We start from the raw sequence: 21,797 nt of genomic DNA on the forward strand, positions 1-21,797 counted from the left end.
TAATAACAAGTTCGGGCCCATGACCGAGCCATTTGAAACATCAGCATGATTGTAAGGAACATGTATTCGCCGAACTCCCTACCATTCGTGTGAAATAAAAGGACGCCAGATGTAACGAAATGGAAGAAAAGAGAATGTCCCCATTCAGAGAATGCCTTGCTTTTGCAGATCCAAATAGATCCTTTCGGGCATCACGTTACCCTCCGCATCCTCCATCTGAACGACATTTTCGCGCGAATCTCGCTCCTTCTTCCGATCCTTGTCAAGTTGCTCCCAGAGCGCAATGGCCTCATTGATACTAGTGATCTCACGGAACAAATTAGTGTTCGACGTGATGCCAAGACACTTCAATCCGTAGATGTGGAGAGATTCAGAGAAATGTTTGTCAAATGCGCGGCGACCCATGTAGGTGAAGTTTCCGCAAATTTCGCAGGGATATTCGACGCCCAGTCCATGAAGCTTGTAGAGCCAGAACGGAATAGGCTTTCCATCCCATGCCAGCGGCAATTTCAATGGGTTGTAAACTTGCTCCTCGTCATCGTTGTCAGACTCCTCGCCGCCATTAGCCTCGGGACCCGTGTTGTAGAGCCCAGCCTGGATGGCTTCCAATTCCGCTTGACGTTCACGTTCTGTCATACCCTGTCGGCGCTCGACATTGATTCGTGTCGCTTGTCGCTCTTCGTGCAAGACATTTGTCAAGGATCGAATTTGATGTTCACGTCGGGCGACCTCGCGCTCCTTCAAGCTGTGGGCAGATGACCTCAATTGAGATGCGGATGGCTTCGCGTCGGTGGAACCTGCTGCCTTCCGAGCTTCTGCCAGCCGAATGTGTTTCTTACCGGGCAAGTGGTTCCGGTAGACGTTTTCATTCTTGAATTCCTTCTCGCAATCTGGGCACCACATGCCCTCGCCCGTACCTTCAGTTGCTGGGCCAGAGGTGCCGTTCTCGGTCTTTTCTTCTGTCCAACCTGGGACCTCCTTGGCAGACCACTGCTTTTCAAATTCCTTGTCAAAGCTAGCAAAAAGCTCGTCCAAAGGTTGCAATGGCTGAACCCTCTTGATGAAGCTTTCTAAATAAGCAGCAAGTTCACCCACGTAACTGAAATAACGATCAGAGGAGGTTTTATCGTTTCGCTTGATTGGCATAGCTGGTGGTGTGAATGAGTCGAAGATTTCGAGATATTGGACGTAATTCAAGCGCTTTACGTTTGGAAGGTTCAGATAATCTTTATGGAAAGGAGTAAGGTCGAGGTATTGTCCAAACCCTTCTTCGCCATTGAACATGTTATCGATTCCGGTGCGGGGGGCCTCTCCCTCCCCAGGTTGACGGCGGTTGTATGCTTGTTCAAGGTTCTCAATGGGTTCATTCGGATAGCGCTTGTGATGCTCCTTGATCTCCCCCAGCTGCTTGTAGAACTCCTCGAATTGATCGCCAGTTGAGATAGACTGGATTTCTTTCTCTCGCAGCCCATCGGCATCTTGGTAGGTCTCTAAAAGTCGCTTGGATTGAGTCTCGATTCTCTCTAAAAACTGAGCAACTTCATGGTCGCGTGACAAACGGACTCGGATCTGTCGAAATTCTTCTGTTAGATTAAAAAAAGGAATGCGCTAGGGTATATACCGCGGGTAAACTCACATTTCGGGGATCTTCCGCCACGCGGTCGGCGACAGCCTGTTCCAGGCGCTCAAGATCCTCATGGATAAACCTCTGCTCTTCAAGCAACATATTGGATAAAATACTGCAGTGCAGGGGGCCTTTCAACTTTTCAACTTTTCAACTGCGCGTGTGGGTGATTGACAAAGTGCTGTAGTGATCGCAAAATGCCGTTGTCGATTGGCAGCTCTGGGCGGTCATAACTGCTACCTGTGACTTGAATTTGATTGGTCCAGTTTCCTCACCGCCTTTCTCACCGCCTGCCTGATTTAGGTACACCTCACTTGCTGAGTCCTCCAATTCGCGGGAAGATCACGTGGCCAGTACCACTTTCGCCGCGAAAAGTTGGGCTGATTGACCTCACTTACTTGCAAGGCTTCACTACTCGTGAATCCCAAATACAATTCTTAACTGCCGTTGAGATATCCAACTTTTTATCATGGCGGACGGAATCGACAGACGCGCCGAAGGTATGTGGTTCCCACCTTGAGCAATATACAGCATGCTAACAGCAACCAGAGCGCATGGAGTTCAATACGTCCAAGGAGGTGACAGTTGCGCCAACCTTCGAGGATATGCACCTGAAGGAAAGCTTGCTTCGTGGAGTCTACGCCTATGGATATGAATCTCCTTCTGCCGTGCAATCTCGTGCCATTGTTCAGATCTGTAAAGGTCGCGACACCATCGCCCAGGCCCAGTCCGGTACTGGTAAAACCGCCACATTCGCGATCAGTACATTGCAAATCATTGATACCGTTGTGCGGGAGACCCAAGGTAGGTCTTTTTCGGTTTAATCTGAGTACATTTTTGGCTCTAACCATAATTTCCTCACAGCTTTGGTCCTCTCCCCAACCCGTGAACTCGCGACCCAGATTCAATCCGTTGTTATGGCCCTCGGTGATTACATGAATGTCCAATGCCATGCCTGCATTGGAGGAACCAACATTGGTGAAGATATCCGCAAACTCGACTATGGCCAGCATGTTGTCTCTGGAACTCCTGGTCGCGTGGCTGATATGATCCGTCGACGAAACCTGCGCACACGTCACATCAAGATGCTGGTTCTTGATGAGGCCGATGAGCTCCTTAACCGCGGTTTCCGTGAGCAGATTTATGATGTTTACCGTTACCTGCCCCCCGCGACGCAGGTCGTCGTGGTCTCTGCCACTCTCCCATACGATGTCCTGGACATGACCACCAAGTTCATGACCGACCCCGTCCGTGTCCTGGTCAAGCGCGACGAGTTGACACTGGAGGGTATCAAGCAATATTTCATTGCCGTTGAGAAGGAGGAATGGAAGTTCGACACACTTTGCGATCTCTACGACACTTTGACCATCACCCAGGCTGTTATCTTCTGTAACACCCGCCGAAAGGTCGACTGGCTTGCTGATAAGATGCGTGAGGCAAACTTCACTGTTTCCAGTATGCACGGCGAGATGCCCCAGAAGGAGCGTGACAGTATTATGCAGGACTTCCGCCAGGGCAATTCCCGTGTCCTGATCTCCACCGATGTCTGGGCTCGTGGTATTGATGTCCAGCAAGTCTCCCTTGTCATTAACTACGATCTTCCCACCAACCGTGAGAACTACATTCACCGTATTGGTCGATCCGGACGATTCGGTCGCAAGGGTGTTGCCATCAACTTTGTCACCAGCGATGATGTTCGCATCCTCCGTGACATCGAGTTGTACTACTCCACTCAAATTGACGAGATGCCAATGAACGGTAAGACATGTATCTCTGTAATACTTTCGATTGCCATGCTAACGCTTTGCTCTAGTTGCGGACTTGCTATCATAATCTCCCATCTCCAATATTGTGTTTACAGCATCTTTTCTTTCGTCAAAAGCGACCTGGCTTCAAATAGGCTTGCATTGATTGAACATGCCTCAGACTCCGGCACGATGGGTTTCAGGAAAATAAGGCCAACTCTAGCGTGGAGGAAGGGGATAATCACATATTTCAGTGAGTCGAATGACCACTACTCTCTCGAAACCATACACTAACAAACCGGGGATAACAGTCCAAGAATGCCATCCGATTTTCACATCCCAGGGGGTGTTTACGATTTTGCTTATTTCTTTTCAAAAATTTTGGTCTCGAGCCCAAGTAGCAGGGTTTCGTTCTTAAGGAGTTTCTTGTTCTACTGTATTTGTTTGACACTTAGGGAATCATGAATGATGGAATCAATTTTACTTCGACATGGAAACATTCATTGGCCAAAGCCTTCCTTTAGTTTGCTATATGATATAGACGTCGAGAAGTGTGAAAAATGCCAGTAAAGAAATCAAGGATAATGCGCTCCAGGCGACTCAGACAGTTGGTTCATCTTTCGCTACACATATAATTGCATTTCCCGTACCCTCCCAATAACATATCTATGGCAAGACAGGATAGTCTTAACGTCAAGTTCAATTCCATCAAAGTCATAACTAATAACCAGCTGGGAGCTGATCACAGAACCGCTGGAACATAAAAAAAAAGAACAAAGAGAAAAAACGCAGCCCAAAACTAGTTAGAAAACGCATACGAAATATACGTACTCCAAGATCTCAGACGGGAGATACGAACCGACGCCAGATTCCTGTATTGAAAGACAAATGCTAACTGCAGAGGAAAGTGAGTGAAGCGGAGGGCTCATACATGTATATGCGCAAGATAGCATGACGGGCATGGTCAGTTGATGAGAGGAGAAACAGAAGAGAACTCAAGGACATGAAACATGAAAACATTGCGAGACAGCAGGTTTATCGTCTTTCAATCCAAAGCTCCGAGGACGTTCCTTCGATCAGGTAGGGGATTTAGGGGAAATAAATAAAGCCAGGCAGCGCGCGTGAAGGTATGTTCGGAGAAGTCATTCTTGGATACCTAGTTTATACCCAGAGATTCAGAAAGCGGATGTTGTCCTCAATGCACTAATCCGCATTACTCCATTTAATGATATACCTCGGCGTTGGGGAGGCCCAGTTGGGCGTGAGGGATTGGTGTCGCGGGACCAACTAGAAGCCTGGGTTAGTGAGGTCCAATATGAGAGGATGGGGATTGTTCATACATCCTTACTGCACTGTCATCACCTGCTGAAGCGAACATTCCTGGGTCTGCTGGGTTCCATGATATTGAGTTTACGCATCCAGAGATGTGCCCTTCCAGGGTCTCTACGAGGTTGCCATTTTCTTTGTGCCAGATGTAGACTTTCGAGTCTGTGCAGAGTCAGTAACTATTCCAGGGTCTGACGATTGAGAATACTTTACCTTCACTTCCGCTGACGACAAAGTTCTCAGCTGCTCCCCCAAAGGTGCTGCGAATCACAAACTCGCCTTGTTTTTGCCCCTTGAATTGACGGACAACAGCAGTAGTATCCATGTCGACTAGCTGGATCTCGCCCTCGGCCAGATTTATCAGCACGTGTCGAGAGTCTTTGCTGATAGCAACTGAGGTCGGCTTGCTCGACAATGGAAGGCAGTAATCTTCCTCATATGTACGGAGGTTATAGACATGGATCTTCGCTTCTGTGTCGGCAGCAACAAGACGCCGCCCATCGGGGCTAATGGCACAGTCCTGCACACGGAATCCGCCTTTCCACGTGTATAATGATTGACCGCGCATGCTCCAGTGACGGAGTTGTGCTTCGGAATCGAGAGAGGCTGTCACAAAAGATTCGCCATCTGCTGCCCAGGCCGCCGCAGTCACGGGTTGACGATGATGATTGATGGTGAGCAGACAACGACCACTCTAAATGATTTACAATCCATGTCAACGATATGATTCCAAAGGTACATATTAGCGTGCAAAGATTATCTTACCTCAACGCTCCATACTCGTGCCTTTTTGTCTTGTGAGCAAGTAATCAGTTTGGAGTCATCTGGACTCCAACTCGCGAACGCAACACCCTCCTCGTGTTCTGTAAGTCTGTGGATAACACTGAAATCGGCCGTGTTGTAGATAATCACATTATGGTCCTTGCCTGCAGTCACCAGCTTGGAGCCATCGTGCGAGAACTCGCAATACCATACCTCGTCTGAGTGATGCGTCAAGTCCACGCTGACTTCCAGTGGGAAGAAGGTTCGGTCGCACATGTGATCTGAGTAAAGCGACGGGGGTCAGCAGTATTATGATAAAAGCAGTTGTTGATTTGAGTCTGCTTGACATGATCTAGTAAGACTGCAAGACGGTGTTGCGGGATCATCACAGAAGGCGAGATGGATTCTACGGCTGGATTAGCAAGTGACACCATGAGCTTTGGCCAATGGATCGCGACTCACTTGACAATTCGCCAAGGAGTCGCTCGCGGGATGAGGCGACAGGGCCATCCCATCCCGCTTGAGCATGTAAACTCTCGGTCGGGCACATTAGAAGGCTAGCGAAGACAACAGGTAAGCAACTTGTGTTCTAGATAAGGCAATTATAGATCGGCGATACCTTGAAAGGGCGTGCAGACGCTCAACATCGAAGTTCAACGGTGTCAGTTCTTGCCGGAGGACGCCGAGAGCTGCTGCCAGATCACGCGTCTCTAGTAACTCGAGGAATTTCTGTTGTCGTAGATAGAATAACATCTCGTTCCTGTCGGCCTCCTCTGCTAATACCAATGTCACTTCGGGTGAGGATTTCCGGTCCCCCTGTTGTGCCCCGGCATTTCGAAATGATTGTATCAAGATTCTCTCAGCCTCTGTCCATCTTCCGTCCAACACAGCACTCCGGAACGTTGCGACGCCGGGCGTTTCCAGCTCATAACCACTCTCTGCGCTTAACAGGGATGCCGATTCATTATAACCCAACTCGTACAAGCTCTGTATCAAAATCCGCGTCACCTCCTCCCGATTGTGGCCATAGTAGGTTGAAGATTGCGGCACGGAGCCATTTGTATGAGAGTTCCCGTTGGTTGACGTTTGCCCATTCGAGGCGATCTTCCTCGTGGAAGCAGGAGCTCCATTCAAGGCTTCTGAAAAGCCATTCTCTGCAGATATCCCATCGGGACGCATGATTACCAGGCGCCTGCGCTTGGATGGAGGAGATCGGCCCTGCGGTCGGCCCAAAAGATGGCTGGGGTGATTCTGAGATGCGGTCTCACGTGCGAATTCTGGGAGATGTCCAGGCCCCCCGGTTGAAACAAGGTGCTCCGGGCTGCTCGATAGACGACGTCGGCGGTTGATACGAGGGGCAGATAGAATGGTTGATGGTTGAGCTGCGGCGGACAGGAACTCTGACGATTGCGAGCCGGGATTGCCTACCGATGCGGGAGCTGTAGTGACGGGGAAAGGAGGTTCAGGGTGGTCGGAGGTGATGAAGGGCTGGTATGGAAAATTGTGAGCCAGTTCGACAAGTCTCTTTAGATCTGCCCAATCCCCTGGCTCTTGTAAAAGAACCAGGTGAGCAGACCTCAAGCGGTGGGTGTCCGATAAGTAATCGCCGGAAGCTCCGTTGCAGAGGCAATGTTACCAGGTCAAGTTTGAATTCTGATTTATAACAATCACGGAGTAACGGACAAGCAACGAGCTGGGATGAGCTGTGATGTCCGAGAAATCACGCGGTTGTAATGTCTCCGCTCGGGGAATTGAGAGGGGAGTTGCTCGGGCGGCTTATCGGAGAGACTTAAATTGGAGATGAAGAGCTACAGATGGCCACTCAGAAGAAACACCGTTGGAAAGGAGAAAATCGATGTGCAGAATTGAAACAAAAGATCACACGGTTGGGTTGTCGGGTTGGGTAGTTGCGTCGTTGCGTCGTTGCGTCGTTGCGGGCATAAAGGATCCACGATCTGGAGTCACCCTATTACACTTGGACACCTTTGAACACTCCGGTTGCTTGTTCTCTCTCGGCTGATCCACTGGACTAGATTCTTTCCCTTCAACGTTAGCTCTTTTTCCCCCTGCTATCTTATTGCTATAGCGGGATTGCCGCGAGAACCTGATTCCTACAGGTTACTCCGCACATGAGAACATACTCAAATAGACAGCTTTCCTTAGCTTGCAATTTGTCTTGTTCCTATGCTAATTCCTCAGAAATATCCAGTCGATTTGGCTTCAGTGTCACAGGTCACCTAAGAAGGCGTGATTCGCCCTATCTATAACCACCACTCCCGTCTCCAGACCCTCACGTACATGAATTCCTGCTAACAGAAACCCGAAGAGCTTTGTGCCTAGGGGAACAGAAAAGAAGAAAAGGAAACCTGAACAAGAAAAAGAAGGAAAACAGAAAGAATCAGGTGCCACACTGCCCACTTTATGGTTTCCCACTGACGCCATGATGATCGCAGTCCCACGCCCCGGATATATAAAGGGCGCCTATTCCGCAGATTCAGCTAGACTCCCTCAAGACCAAGATCGATATTCTCCCACTTATCCACCTATCTACCACTGACCACATATCACACATCTCATCATGGGCTGTGACTGCGGATCGAATTGCAGCTGTGCCGGCGCCCCCCAAAGCTGCTCTTGTGGCAACAACTGTAGCTGCAAGGGATGCGGAGTATGTGATATCTACCGTTGCAAGTGTCCAGGCTAACCTTTCTATAGAAGTAAACCCAACACTACCACACTCGTTTGAAGGTGATGATGTAACGAGACCAATGAGACTTTTGATAGGCATCCAATGAGTCTAGGAACAATGGGTTTCGAGTGATAAACTAGCGTCTCGAATCAAACTTTCATTGCCACAAGATTTTCCCTGTACAGTGTAGACCTCACCTTTTCGGAAGCTGAAAAGGGAATGACGTTTGGGGGAAATATATATATAATCTTGACATCGCCAGCCACAGGTCCATTTCCGAGACCGATGACTGCAAAATGGTGCGTTGGAATCACCAACCACAAGGGTCATTCGCCACTTCTACCCGGAAATAAGCACCGGGGAACCAGACATGAACCCAATAAACTAAGCATGAAACCATCACCGAAGACCCGAGTCCAGTACCCAGTGCATAACTCTGCCCTCATCGGTCTTGCCACCCAACCGCACAACTAATATGGCGATGATAGCATTGACAGGGATCTGCCCCAGGTTCCTCTATAGTCCGCTCGAACATAATTCCGAGCCACTATCCACCTGGGAGGAGTTGCAAGGTGCTCAATCACCGAACAATGTTGCGGATACAGACCCATCTTCGTGGGGTCAGGATGCTCTGTGGGGAACTCGACCCGGCATGGTGCCGAGAATGCAGAACGTTGCAACGTCTGCGAACGGAGACTCCAAGCGCTACTGGGGTTGGTGTTGGACTTGGCAGTAAATAATGATCCTAGTCATTGCGTGGATGGCAGGATCAAATTCCCGGGTGATTGTTCAACTTTGGGGTACACGCTGCGGTAGTGATGAGATATCACTCCTTGGATAGACCTCCGCAATGGGCCTGGTTGGGCCCGGACCTCAGGCCCATAGCCCAACCAGCAGTGGGCTATGGGCCCTACCTTCGAAGCCCAACCAAGCCCATGGCCCATTATGGGGGCCCATGAGGCCCCCATTCAAGCCCATTTGTATGCATAAATACAGTCTTGGCGCTCATAAACCTGCTGATTAATGTCTGTTCTTTACACATGTTTGAGTCTGTATGCTTACCGCGGAAGATCTCGGCGCCGGCCCTGATCTAGCCTAATACGGGGGTTCAACAGTTGACAGAGAATTAATGTGCAAATATATATATTTCACATAGAGAGAAGTCAGTGCATCTTTCTATTAATTTACATTTTTCTCAAATTTCATGAATCTTAATTCAGTCAATTCAGTCAATTCAGTCAATTCAGTCAATTCAGTCAATTCAGTCAATTCAGTCAATTCAGTCAATTCAGTCAATTCAGTCAATTCAGTCAATTCAGTCAATTCAGTCAATTCAGTCAATTCAGTCAATTCAGGCACCTATAGTCAATTTAGGGGGTAATCTAAATACCTAGAAATACTAGAAAAATCTGTATTACTTATGTATCTGCCAAGCATTAGCATGTTTGTATTGTTTGAAGCCCATTGGGCCCCCATAAAAGCCCAGTGGGCTTCTACCCTAGGCCAATAGCCACCGATGGGCCCAGGGACCGGGCCCAAAGCCCAGCCCATTTGCGGGTTGGGGCGGGTTGGGCTTTGGGCTTTGCGGGCTGGTGCGGAGGTCTATCCTTGGATTTACTCCTTCCGGTCACCTGGCAAACGGTCTCGATACTCAACCCTCACCTCGATACCACGCAATGGCAGTTGAAACATATCCCCTCTATCATAATGCTGCAGGAGTCACTACCTAGGTAATACATCGCCTAAGATTGCCACCACAGTCCTCCACAAGACCAGAAGACCCATTATATCCTTGACCATACAAGAAACCATACAATAAATCCAACCAAGTCGGTGGTTTCATAGGATTCAGTTCTGACACCCATTCTGAACACAATCCACGCCAAAATGGTCGGGTCTTCGGGGTGTCCTCCACCGAGAGGCAAGCCCGTGGACAAAAGGGGCCGGGATGCCTGCAAATGGAGTATTGACCGAGATACACCGTAGATAGCTTTAACGACACCAATCACGGAGGATATCTCAAACACTGCTGGATAACGCAATTCTGCCTAGCTCATAGAGGGTCGAGAACATCAACACAAAATAATACCCCCAGCTTCTTCGTAGACATGACGATGTGGGGGGTCCTCGGGTAATCGGTCGGAGCAAGACCGAGTGTCCCTCTCCAAAAGAATCGAATCCCCGTCGAAAAGACCAGTTGGATTTGGAACTCTTCAACATCAGTCTGTCTTGCATAATGTCTTCCATCTCACTCCGCTCCGCCCTGGAAACCACCCCCGTGGCATACGGCTTCTGGTTGACGTACGTTGAACCCCGCGTTGGGAGAGGGATGTCCCGATGTGTTTCCCCAGACCATTTTCTGCGGAGCTGTTCACCAAGATCAAACTGACCATCCCCAACAGCCTCCCCAGCGCTGCCGTCGCAAAGACGATCCTCCGCCGCAGCCCCGAGTATTCGGAAGGTGGATTCAGCTGGGTCCTAGTGGACGCCGAACATGGATTGATTAACGACAGTCACTATTACGAGGTAGCCGCTGGGCCTGCCAATAACCCCGGGAATACCATCGCTAATAAATACTAGCTCACTAATGCCGTTGGCCACGAGGGAGCCAGCCCGATTATCCGCGTCCCCTGGCCTGAAGAATGGATGATCAAGCGTGCTCTGGATGCTGGCGCGCATGGAATTATGACCCCGATGTGTCACTCTGCAGTATGTACAGACCGCGCTGTCATCGACACGGGACTTCCCTTGTTCTTTTGGAACTATCGGCTAACCTGGGGTTGTGTGAATAGGAGGATGCCGCTAAGGTCGTCAGCTACTGCAAGTATCCACCGATTGGTGTCCGTGGATACGGACCCATGTATACGGCGCATTCATTCCCAGGCGTGTCACCGGCGGAGTATGATGCGAAGACTCACAATGAAGTGCTGGTTGTTGTGCAGATCGAGTCGCGGCCTGGTGTTGAGAATGTAGAGGAGATTGCGAAAGTTGAGGGACTTGATGTTCTGTTTATTGGTGAGATAAAACCAGCTCTTTCGTTCTGCTTTGATTGAACGGCCTTGCTAATTTTTATCAGGGCCCTTCGACCTGGCTAAACAGATGCGTGTCACTCGTGGTGGCGAGGAGCACGAGGCTGCTATCCAACGAGTCCTCAATGCTGCGAAGGCTTCTGGCAAGAAGGCAGCTATTTTCTGTATGTGTAATGCTTGCTGGGTTTCCCTCGCACCTGTCTAACCTTAATTTTACTAGGCTCCGATGGCAGTGATGCTCTTCGTCGGACTCAGCAGGGCTTTGATATGGTTTCCATCATCACTGATACTGCTATCATTGGTGATGGGATGCTCGCCGAATTAGCGAAGGCAAAAGGCACTGCTAAGCTTGAAGAAAAGCGTGAAGGTTATTAGGACACTTCACGATTATTGAGTATATGTACATAGAAGCCATGCATTGAATCCAATCATATTATTACTCTCTGAACCATACCGATTGCTCATCTCCCCCTCCTTAAATCTCACGTTAGATATTCTGCTGATCACTTCTTCATCATCTTCACCCTGTAAGCAGCAGGTGTCACCGACTTAGCCTTTCCGTCTTCCTCGACATCAAAAACAAACAGTGAAGTAGAAATACCACCCCACGTCAACTGGTCTAGCATAGTCCAATCATTGAGATCGTAGAAGGATGAGAAGAGACTTGACGAGGAACCCACTCCGACGTTCGGGTGCTGGGAGGCAGTGTATCCACGGAAAGCCATTTCTCCAGTGGCTTGCTCGGTAACGATGGATGGCACGAGCCTTGAATCGACATTATCAAAGAGTCTAGGCACCATAGCCGTGATGTCTGTGCCATTGCTGATCCACGAAGTGATGTTCAGGCCAGGTGCAGGTTGAGTGGGCGGCACAACAGCAAGTGTCAGCGACGAATCCAAGTCTTCGGCTTTGTATGTTCCGGCAAACTTCTGCGCGGTTTCAACTGCGGCTTGCTCCATTAATGCAGGGAGAATGGAATCCGTGATAAGATCGATGGCCAGCAGCGTCAGAGCGCTACGACTGTTTTGGGAGCTAGCACTGAGCACCGTAAAGCCAGCATGAAATTCGGGTATCACAACCACGATAGCACCATAGAATCCTGAGTCTCCAAGCTTTGTATACAGGTCAGTGACGACGCCTGATCCAGTGTGGACGTATCGATGAATCTCCCATGGGGCACCAACAGAGTAGTGCAGACTCGAGGTATGAGTGACGGGTTTCATCCATTCACGTGTCTTTACCGAGGGGAGGAGAGTAGAGTTCAAGAGTGCGAGGCCGAATTTAGTGAGATCATTGCAGGTTGAGTACAATCCGCCTGAAGGGGTCGCAGCACCACCATCGGGGACAAACTGCTGCTCAAGAGCTTCCGAGAGGACCGAACGGGGATGGGTAGAGTTGTCAGGGGGAGCCGAGTAAGTGGACTTCAGGCCCAGAGGCTCGAAAATAGAATCACTATACCACTCCTTCATGGTCTTCCCTGTGAGATTTGAGATTGCGAGTCCGAGGAAGATGTACCCTCCGTTTGCATACTCGGGGGCTGCCCAGGGGAGGTACACTGGAGGCCTCGCAGAGTATCCCTCATCCCAAGAGACTGGATTACAGCCCTCCTTCTGTTTCCCGATACATGCCGGCCAAAGTGACAAGTCACTCTCGTTCAGGGGTGGAAGACCGTAGAAATTTGGATCGGTCAACGAGGGATCGTGAGAGCCTTCGTAGTACTTGTATTGCGCAAAGGTATACAAGAATTCTTCTGTAGCACCGTGTGGAATGCCTCCCATTTGACCAGCAAGAGATCTGAGGGTGACCTTGTCCCATTGAACATCATAGACAAGCCGGAAAGTATCACGTCTCTGACGGTCATAATCCGCCAAGAATGGGAGGACATCGGTGAGTGGGCGGTCCCAGTCCCGCGGATCCAACTCAATAAGACCAGCGAGGACGGTAAAGAGTTTTGACACGCTGGCAATCTTGTAGATGCTATCTCCATCTACCTTCCTCGCGCCAATGGGAGAGTTTGCAACTTCGCTCGCAGTGTGGTGAAATTGAAAACGTTCGGCTTTAGGGTCAAGTGTGGAAAACAAGCCAGCAGAAAATGTGAGGTTCTTCAATGCAGATACCCCAATGGCTCCAGTGGTATTTCCATTGTTAAGTTGCGTGTTGAGTTTAGAAGTAAGGTTCTTCCAGCTGGCGGCGACCCGGCTGTTGCTGCTCGACAAATCCCTCGGAGGAGGAAATGTCGCACCTAGAAGATTGGCAAAGGCTGCTGGAAGGCAAACCAAGCCCGTGAGGATGTAATTTGGTAGCAGCATGCTGCTTACGGGGTAACTATTCCAGTTGAAGGCACTGTTTGATGAAGTTGAAGGATATTTCAATCACCGATGCTCCCCGGCCTGCTCTTTATATATATTCGGAATCGCGATAAATTCGAACATGACGTTTATCTTCCGCGGTGCAGGGCTGTGTCATGCAAAGCCTGGTGCTGTACAACTTGGGGGCCATCAAGTAGGATCTCGAGGTATCCATTGTATACATGTCAGCCCAATGAACGGAATGAACGGGCTGTGGCAAAGTAACAACGGTTGGGCAATCAGTTAGGTCCGAGAGATGAGCAGAGCTAAATCCCGTGGAGATATGGACTCGACCCGATGTGCCGCTCTGTCTTTGTTGGTTCATGGTAGTTCCCAGATATAGGGACACGACGCGCAGCTCCGGTTCGCTGCGTTGAACCATTTCCGGTGACTCGGCTTGATGATCTTTCGAGGCGGTGTTATCAATGTTGCAGATCCATCAAGTCTAAGACGAGTAATGGATTTCTATGGACATGTTTCCCTATAATACGAGGCTCCATGCTTGGCCGAAGCCACTGACCTCGCTGTGCATGTGAGACGCTAAACCCGATCGGGTGACATGCGGCGCTCTCCACATGATGACCCTCCATTCTCCATGGCCATATGGACTTTCTGCGCCTCTATATATCAGCATGAGTGAATCGAAAATAGAACTCATTCTTCCTCTTGTCATGCAACAATTTGAGAGGATGGCCTCCGCATCACTTTTGACTCCTGGAGCTAAAAGTTCATGTCGTCATCAAGCTTTCGTCTCGTCGCAGAGCAGTTCATTTGGAGTAAAAGTCTTGACCTTAGATCACTCCTCTCACTTCGTGATTTTGGTTACCATCAAGAGCAAAGTTGTTAAATAATCAGCAACGCGCGAAAATATGCTGTTGAAAGTATTCGAAGCAGCCGAGGAAGATCAACACATTTCTCTACACCTTGATACTGGTATCTTAGAATTATGGGGTTGATTCAATTCTTTATTTGAAGCATGCTTCTATCTGTATTTTGTATTCTCTCTCGAGGAACTGATCAAAGAAATATCGTAAGGTCACTATATAGGGGCCGTAGGTTTGATTAAAGGAAAACCCACAACAACGGACAGTTTAGGTCGCTAGGAAAATAGGAAGTGGAAGTGGGAGACGATGTGTTATGACAGGGAAAAACATTGGATCCAAGTGATCTGAGAAATTGTTGCGTTAAATCATTGGCGCATGGAAAATCATACTCGCATCATATCAAACTGCAGCGGAATCATCCTGACCGCAGAGGTGAGACCCGTCGCCAAAGTGGCGATCGCGGTAAAAGCAGTCACAAAACCAAGATACGCAAGGCTTTCAATGCCCCCTCTCTCGACTTTGGTGCTTCTGCGTTTGCCCAGGCGGGTAGTGCGAGTGAGCGTGGGCAGATATTTGAATTCAAAACGTGTTTCCCTCCCGAGTCCCCTTCTCTCATCCAGGAGTAACTTGTAGTAATGCTTTCGGCGGTACTAGTTAAGTGGTTCGTTAGAAGATATCACAGAATGTGGATGGTGCCACTAACCGAAATCATGATCCTGTCCAAGAAATATATCCTTGGAACCAGATATGAGATAGCCATAACCCAGAAAATATATCCCCAGATTAGCATTCGGTGGTATAGATTAGACCGAGGGATCTCAAGCGCATCCGCCAGCTGGTCTCCATTAAGTATGCGACTCATTGCTTCCATGAACTCTTTGGATGCATATATCGGAGCCGTGTTTTCCAGCCCAATGATAATGTTCTTTGCTAGGATTTTGCCGGTCTCAGTAGGAGCAATCTCGGAGACTAGGAATGACTCCATCAAGGCACGGGCTTTGACTGTGCTTTCAAAAGGGTCCGTTGGCGTGCCCATATAGTGTGCAACCAGTCTCCACAGCGCGATATAATCGGTAACCTCTTGCTGGCTGGGATAGATGCCCTGTCGTGGAAGACCGAGCCACATCACCGAGCTGCAGAATACATTGATCGTGGAGATACAGTCTAGATCATTGACTGGTATTCCGTATCTCTCGATGTCGTAGTACTCGGGGTTCTGCTCGATGAGACTGAGGATCTTCGCGCGGACGGATGAATGAAGTAGCCGGACGCGAACACATGAGATGTGACCGTCTCCGCCTGGCTTCATGTCTTCCGCTGAGCTGTTGACCTGGAGAATATACTGTAGTGTCTCTAGTAGTCGTCGACGTACTACCTTCGCACGAAACCCCCCTGTTCGCGAGAGAGTTTCGATAACACGGGTTGTTCCCCTAGCAAAGTGTTAGTCTTTTGATACTCCATGTTATACATAGGAGGGAGAGTTGTACATCCCACCCAGTAAGCTCTGAAAGCTCAGCTGTGGATCATTAGTTTGCATTCCAAGACATCTTTTCTATATGAACCACTCACGACATTGAGGATAGGAAGGCCATATCGGAAGAACACGTCTTGCCCTCGTTGGATCTGAGCCCAGTCAACCCACTCTGGGACTGTGGTCACCTCAGTCCAAAACTCCTTCAGCTTTGGATCTTTATCGGCATGATCCCTCAATGACCCATAAAGATCCTTTTTGCACGGCCGCTGATCCGCGCCTTCATCCAAGAGGATCTTGTTCAAGCGCTCCACACACTGGTCGGCCCGTGAATCACAGGTCCGCATCATCGGCCGCAGGTCATCAGCAGATGAGTGGAGGTCAGTCCATTGAAATGAGTAACCCCAATAGTGGCACTCGGTGCTATTTCCGTACTTGGGGCTCTTGAACGCCATGGTGATAACACAATGCCTGTAAAAGGGGTATTATTAGAAGAATATGTTTAGTATGAATACGCAAAAGAAACTTGCACTCTGCCCCAGCGAGTCGTCTTATATAGTTTTGCCGTGGCCTGCGGTCTGGAGAGGGGTCCAGGCTCAAACGCGCTGATCGCCGACATATGAAGTCATGCTAGCCATCTAGATCACCGATTGTCGCAATGGGAACTGTTCGCTGTCCGATGACCATTGGAGTATCATATAGAGGGTCACATGCCAAGGGTCAACCGATGTAACTATTCCATACTCCGTCCTCCGTACTGGCCTACTGGTCTAGACTCTATACGGTCGATCATTTGGTTATGTGAACCTATACGCAACTGCAAGAACAGCATATTGGAGTCCTTCGATTCAAGTATATGTTACATAGAAGATAAAAAGATACCTGAAAAGGCCTTCTAGCCCACATGCGTAGGTAGCGCTTTGTTAGAAGTCGACTACCTAGGTATATAGATCGGGGGTCTATGTATGATTATTGGCGGGAAATTGATTCGACCAGAAACCAAGATCGAATTTAAGGTACATGTAGCATCTGAACGCAAGGGATGCTTGTGTCTCCAACCACATATTCCCTCCGCCTCAAATTCACATTACTCACGTACAATGAGGTCATTCCTTGCACGATTCTTCAGCGCAAATGCAGCCCGGGGCCCGGGCTGGTGGTACGAGTGACGATAGGCCACGCCTATCTACTTTCTGGATTCACAGCATACCATCCATACCATCTCTCGCCTTGGTCAGGGTCAAACACATCCAATATACATGTCGGCTGAAACTCCTGCGCATTATGAAGATCACAAGGTTTTGTTAGAGTTAGAGCTTGTCATTGATGAGCTTGCCGAGCATGAAAAGCACAGAATCGATGTGACAGCACTCAAGGGACTCGGCATTGATCACCAGCGCATGACCCTCGACAGAAAAGACCCAGCCAGCCAGCCTTCCTTTTTCGCGTCATATCCCAGCATCCAGGAGCCCAGTAATGAGATCATTGATGAACTCCGTTCAACGTTGGCATTTGAAGACACCTATTTTTGGAGTCCTATTTCGACGGTCAAGCACGCGTCATACGTACGACTAAACTCGACAATTTCCTGGAAACCTATATCGGATTTACAAGAATCTCGCAGAGTGGTATCTCAGCTCGCCGGTAGGGGATGCCTTCTAGGTCGGGATTTCGGTGGCCTTTCTTTGTCTACTTTCTTGATCAGCGAAGGCGTCAAATCACTTAGGCCCGTACCAATCTGAATCTTGGGTCATTCTTTTGGCGTTATGGCTTACCTATATTCATCTACCTGAGGTACATACACATACCTAGGGTGTACCTAAGGTAGTTAAGTACATGGATATATTGTATCGTCTTGCCCAGTCTTGCTCTTAGCTCGCCCGTGGACTATGTGCTGTCCACGGGTGCTACATAACGGAGAACTTGTGGTAAAGTTGAATCCGTCTGTTACGATGCTACACTGTGTCAAGACACTGGTATTGAGACCGCAGAAGACAGAAAAAGTGTAGATTTGTTGTACCTTCTGGTTTGGTAGGATCATGATGTAGTATGGTTATGGGGGATTCGAATCAAATGGCTGTAAATCTTTGTTGAGATTGATCTCAATGGCCCCGTATTCTCTCTTTGATCGCTCCTTTGTGTTGAACCGTTCCTTTGATCATGCACCCTAGCACTTTCTTTGAGTAGTGGTCGGGGGAGAGACCGGCTTTCAGTGAATCAAATTACAAAAGCCGCGGCAATACCTATGCGGGATACTTCACTCTACCACCAGATCTCGCAAGGAAACATCACTAATCATGGAACCAAAGCCGACTATCAAGTTCAAGCTCAACGGGGTGACAAAATCCGAGGCCGATCTCAATGACTTTGAGCTCCAAGCCTGCTATCGCGCGCTCAACAACTTACGGTGCTTATTGTTTCAAGATCCAATGCTAGGTCTGCTAAGGGAACAGATCCAGGAAGGAAATGATTACTTTGAATCGCTGATTGATGCCTCCCGTGAAGTGTTCAGAGAATGCAGAACATATATGAAAGTCTCCGGGGTCTCAGCGACAGACCTGAAAACAATCTGCAGCCGCTGGCAACTCTCCAAGCCTCTTCATGACATGGCACAGAGGTATGTATTTCCAACCCACCCAGAGCACTATGTGGTCATGCAATCGCCAGGTGCTCCCGCCGGAAGTGGGCCAGACTGCGGAGTGGAGCTCATCGGGGGACACATGGCCAAAGTTCAATATGTGGATCTCATGAGCGGCGAGAAGGATATTCCTGGGTGGATGGAGGAAGCACGGGACAAGGAGTATGAGATGGCGGAGTTGTTAGTAGCAACACTTGATAGCGGGAGTAAGTTCTTCTATATCATGAACGAATTCATGAATACCGAGGCCGGCTGCAAGATCAGGCTGCGAGTGTTTTTCCCCTCCGCTGCACCTTGGTCATTGATCAATCAACATGCAGAACATCTTGCGGTCGAGTTTCGGAATCTCCTCAAGATGGTTCACAGGGTTGTCGAGGATCTTGAGGACAGCTATTGACCTTTCAGCAACTAATACATTAACCCCGAATACCTTCAATATTGGGCAACCTGATCCACTTCCAATTTTCAGGTCTTTTTTGATCATCATCCTCAATGGAAGCATTTAATTTTCATGCACCATTCCAAAACTTGGTGTGGAGTAAGATGGGAAGTAGATCACCTCCGCCTTGGTGATATGAACCAAGTGGTTGTCCAAGCAGGAGTCAAACCCCGCAGAGACAAAACAAAATAGAAAGATGTATAAAATCTAGAAATATCACTAAACCGTATGATGAGAATCAGCCAAGATCAAGTAGGACAAGCCAAGGGGATGGATCGGCTTTCATGGCCGCGATTCGCTCCGCGGGAGAGCGAGGATTGGACGAATAGATCAGGGGCACTCCACGACCGGGGTCTTAAGGAGAATCGAGAATCAATCCAACCCCTGTGCAATTCCGAGCGAATGCTAGGCCTGGGACGTCCTCGATTAAGAGCGCGGGCATCATTGTTGGATCTGATAACCACGCAGCACACGTTGACACAGCCATCACCGCCCGCCGAGCTGCCACCGCTTCCAGACTCGCCCTCCTCAACTACCACCTCCCACTCTGTGTCTCCCCATTCCACGCAGACTTCTCCCATTATGACTTCGGACGATTCTGAAAACAATGGCTCGATCTTTTCGGTCTCCGGCCCTGTCGTCGTGGCCGAGAACATGATCGGTTGTGCCATGTACGAGTTGGTAGGTGGCAGTCTAAGCTCCGAGATCGTGGAGAACCCCAGCAAGCTGACGCAAATGATAGTGTCGTGTTGGTCACGACCTGCTTGTCGGCGAGGTTATTCGCATCGAAGCAGACAAGGCCACTATTCAGGTTTACGAAGAAACAGGTATAGCTCCGCAACCCCTCGAACGTCCATGACTTCATCATACCCCCGAAAGAGCTATGCTGACCGGTGTGATTCTCAAATAATAGCCGGTTTGACCGTCGGAGACCCCGTAACGAGGACAGGAAAGCCTCTCTCAGTCGAGCTGGGCCCCGGTTTGATGGAGACGATCTATGACGGTATCCAGCGACCCCTCAAGGCCATCGCCGACCAATCGAAGGGTATCTACATTCCCCGCGGTATTTCCGTGAATGCTTTGGACCGCGAGCGCAAGTGGGAATACAAGCCCACCAATTTCAAGGTCGGCGACCACATTACTGGAGGTGATATCTGGGGTACCGTGTTCGAGAACAGTCTGGTGAACGACCACAAGATCCTGCTGCCTCCTCGTGCACGGGGTACCATCACTCGGATCTCTCCTGCTGGCAGCTACACCGTCGATGAGAAGCTCCTCGAGGTCGAGTTTGATGGTAAAAAGTCTGAGTTCGGTATGATGCAGACCTGGCCCGTTCGTGTTCCCCGCCCGGTCAGCGACAAGCTGTCCGCCGATGCGCCCTTCATCGTCGGCCAGAGAGTGCTGGATGCTCTCTTCCCCAGTGTCCAGGGTGGAACTGTCTGCATTCCTGGTGCTTTCGGATGTGGAAAGACTGTCATTTCCCAGAGTGTATCCAAGTTCTCGAACAGTGATATCATCGTCTACGTTGGCTGCGGTGAGCGTGGTAACGAGATGGCTGAAGTCTTGATGGATTTCCCCGAAGTACGTGCCCTCTTTCAAGATAATTACGATCAGGTTTACTGATTTCTTTTCTTCGACAGCTTTCTATTACCGTCGAGGGCCGCAAGGAGCCCATCATGAAGCGTACCTGCTTGATCGCCAACACCTCCAACATGCCCGTCGCTGCCCGTGAGGCTTCCATTTATACCGGTATCACCATCGCCGAATACTTCCGTGACCAGGGCAAGAACGTGGCTATGATGGCTGACTCCAGTTCCCGTTGGGCCGAGGCTCTGCGTGAGATTTCCGGTCGTCTGGGTGAGATGCCTGCCGATCAGGGTTTCCCCGCCTACCTTGGAGCCAAGCTGGCCTCTTTCTACGAGCGTGCTGGCAAGAGCAGTGCTTTGGGTAGCCCCGAGCGTGTGGGAAGTGTCAGCATCGTCGGTGCGGTTAGCCCGCCCGGCGGTGATTTCTCTGATCCTGTCACTAGCAGTACCCTGGGTATTGTCCAGGTGTTCTGGGGTCTTGATAAGAAGTTGGCGCAGCGCAAGCACTTCCCTTCGGTCAACACCTCAATCTCTTACAGCAAGTACAACGCAGTTTTGGATAAATTCTACGAGAAGGATCACCCCGAGTTCCCTCGTCTGCGCGACCAAATCCGTGAGCTTTTGGCCAAGTCCGAAGATCTGGACCAGGTCGTCCAGCTCGTAGGTAAGGCGGCCTTGGGTGATTCGGATAAGATCACGCTGGACGTGGCCAGTCTGCTCAAGGATGATTTCCTTCAGCAAAACGGATACAGTGACTACGATCAGTTCTGCCCCTTGTGGAAGACTGAGTACATGATGAAGGCTTTCATGGGCTACCACAACGAGGCCCAGAAGGCCATCGCTCAGGGCCAGCACTGGAACAAGGTCCGCGATGCCACAGCTGACCTCCAAAACGCTCTGCGCAACATGAAATTCGAAGTCCCTGAGAACGAGGAGGAGGTTTCGGCCAAGTACGAGAAGATCCTCCAGTCCATGACAGAGCGATTCGCTTCGGTTACGGACGAGTGAAAGTGACCTCTTTCGCTTAGCATATATTTTCCTTTAGATGTTTGTTTGAGCACATTCCCCTGTAGTTATTGTGTCTAACTCAATGATTTTTCCCTTTGCTCGATCTGTATACTCCCAATGTAGATGTGGCCTGTACCCGTCAGGCAGCACAAGACTCACACACAAACCAAATGACAATAAAGAGACGATAGCTGATAGCTCGGAGAAATACTTTGTTAGTTCTTCATAGACTCTCAGTTATTCAATCTATATCTCACCAGACCATCGTCTTTGACTGTAGCCTACGAAGGCAGAGACCGCTCTGGACG

At 49.5% G+C, this 21,797-nt stretch overlaps 10 protein-coding genes across 10 annotated transcripts; 6 read left to right on the top strand and 4 right to left on the bottom strand.

Moving 5' to 3' along the window:
- Nucleotides 1-144: 144 nt before the first annotated feature.
- Nucleotides 145-1,726, bottom strand: N7457_001874 (SF3a splicing factor complex subunit PRP9; the record flags this gene model as incomplete). Its single annotated transcript, XM_057172920.1, has 2 exons — nt 145-1,569; nt 1,637-1,726. The coding sequence occupies 2 exons, from the start codon at nt 1,724-1,726 to the stop codon at nt 145-147; spliced, it is 1,515 nt and encodes a 504-aa protein (XP_057036823.1).
- A 367-nt stretch (nt 1,727-2,093) lies between these two features.
- On the top strand, nt 2,094-3,457 carry N7457_001875 (ATP-dependent RNA helicase eIF4A; the record flags this gene model as incomplete). The annotated part of the gene is made up of 4 exons (XM_057172921.1): nt 2,094-2,124; nt 2,174-2,428; nt 2,489-3,382; nt 3,438-3,457. The coding sequence occupies 4 exons, from the start codon at nt 2,094-2,096 to the stop codon at nt 3,455-3,457; spliced, it is 1,200 nt and encodes a 399-aa protein (XP_057036824.1).
- A 1,212-nt stretch (nt 3,458-4,669) lies between these two features.
- On the bottom strand, nt 4,670-7,068 carry N7457_001876 (WD40 repeat domain-containing protein; the record flags this gene model as incomplete). Its single annotated transcript, XM_057172922.1, has 6 exons — nt 4,670-4,857; nt 4,909-5,389; nt 5,461-5,675; nt 5,732-5,863; nt 5,920-6,014; nt 6,077-7,068. Coding segments are annotated over 6 exons (2,103 nt in total), but the record flags the coding sequence as incomplete, so codon positions are not given.
- Nucleotides 7,069-8,621: 1,553 nt separating this feature from the next.
- N7457_001877 (uncharacterized protein) lies at nt 8,622-8,882 on the top strand (the record flags this gene model as incomplete). The annotated part of the gene is made up of 1 exon (XM_057172923.1): nt 8,622-8,882. One exon carries the CDS (start codon nt 8,622-8,624, stop codon nt 8,880-8,882), a length of 261 nt encoding a protein of 86 aa, XP_057036826.1.
- Nucleotides 8,883-10,382: 1,500 nt separating this feature from the next.
- Nucleotides 10,383-11,550, top strand: N7457_001878 (HpcH/HpaI aldolase family protein; the record flags this gene model as incomplete). The annotated part of the gene is made up of 6 exons (XM_057172924.1): nt 10,383-10,447; nt 10,549-10,672; nt 10,727-10,855; nt 10,939-11,161; nt 11,223-11,339; nt 11,396-11,550. 6 exons carry the CDS (start codon nt 10,383-10,385, stop codon nt 11,548-11,550), a joined length of 813 nt encoding a protein of 270 aa, XP_057036827.1.
- A 128-nt stretch (nt 11,551-11,678) lies between these two features.
- N7457_001879 (serine hydrolase domain-containing protein) lies at nt 11,679-13,484 on the bottom strand (the record flags this gene model as incomplete). The annotated part of the gene is made up of 1 exon (XM_057172925.1): nt 11,679-13,484. One exon carries the CDS (start codon nt 13,482-13,484, stop codon nt 11,679-11,681), a length of 1,806 nt encoding a protein of 601 aa, XP_057036828.1.
- A 1,252-nt stretch (nt 13,485-14,736) lies between these two features.
- Nucleotides 14,737-16,273, bottom strand: N7457_001880 (oxygenase MpaB family protein; the record flags this gene model as incomplete). Its single annotated transcript, XM_057172926.1, has 4 exons — nt 14,737-14,997; nt 15,051-15,777; nt 15,835-15,863; nt 15,917-16,273. Coding segments are annotated over 4 exons (1,374 nt in total), but the record flags the coding sequence as incomplete, so codon positions are not given.
- Nucleotides 16,274-17,077: 804 nt separating this feature from the next.
- On the top strand, nt 17,078-17,466 carry N7457_001881 (uncharacterized protein; the record flags this gene model as incomplete). Its single annotated transcript, XM_057172927.1, has 2 exons — nt 17,078-17,383; nt 17,443-17,466. 2 exons carry the CDS (start codon nt 17,078-17,080, stop codon nt 17,464-17,466), a joined length of 330 nt encoding a protein of 109 aa, XP_057036830.1.
- Nucleotides 17,467-18,115: 649 nt separating this feature from the next.
- Nucleotides 18,116-18,853, top strand: N7457_001882 (uncharacterized protein; the record flags this gene model as incomplete). The annotated part of the gene is made up of 1 exon (XM_057172928.1): nt 18,116-18,853. The coding sequence occupies one exon, from the start codon at nt 18,116-18,118 to the stop codon at nt 18,851-18,853; it is 738 nt and encodes a 245-aa protein (XP_057036831.1).
- A 444-nt stretch (nt 18,854-19,297) lies between these two features.
- Nucleotides 19,298-21,489, top strand: N7457_001883 (H(+)-transporting V1 sector ATPase subunit A; the record flags this gene model as incomplete). Its single annotated transcript, XM_057172929.1, has 4 exons — nt 19,298-19,576; nt 19,638-19,722; nt 19,809-20,476; nt 20,536-21,489. The coding sequence occupies 4 exons, from the start codon at nt 19,298-19,300 to the stop codon at nt 21,487-21,489; spliced, it is 1,986 nt and encodes a 661-aa protein (XP_057036832.1).
- Nucleotides 21,490-21,797: the final 308 nt, after the last annotated feature.

Source organism: Penicillium paradoxum, assembly GCF_028828445.1.
Source record: "Penicillium paradoxum strain IBT 22861 chromosome Unknown utg000002l_segment0_segment0, whole genome shotgun sequence".
NCBI lineage: Eukaryota > Fungi > Ascomycota > Eurotiomycetes > Eurotiales > Aspergillaceae > Penicillium > Penicillium paradoxum.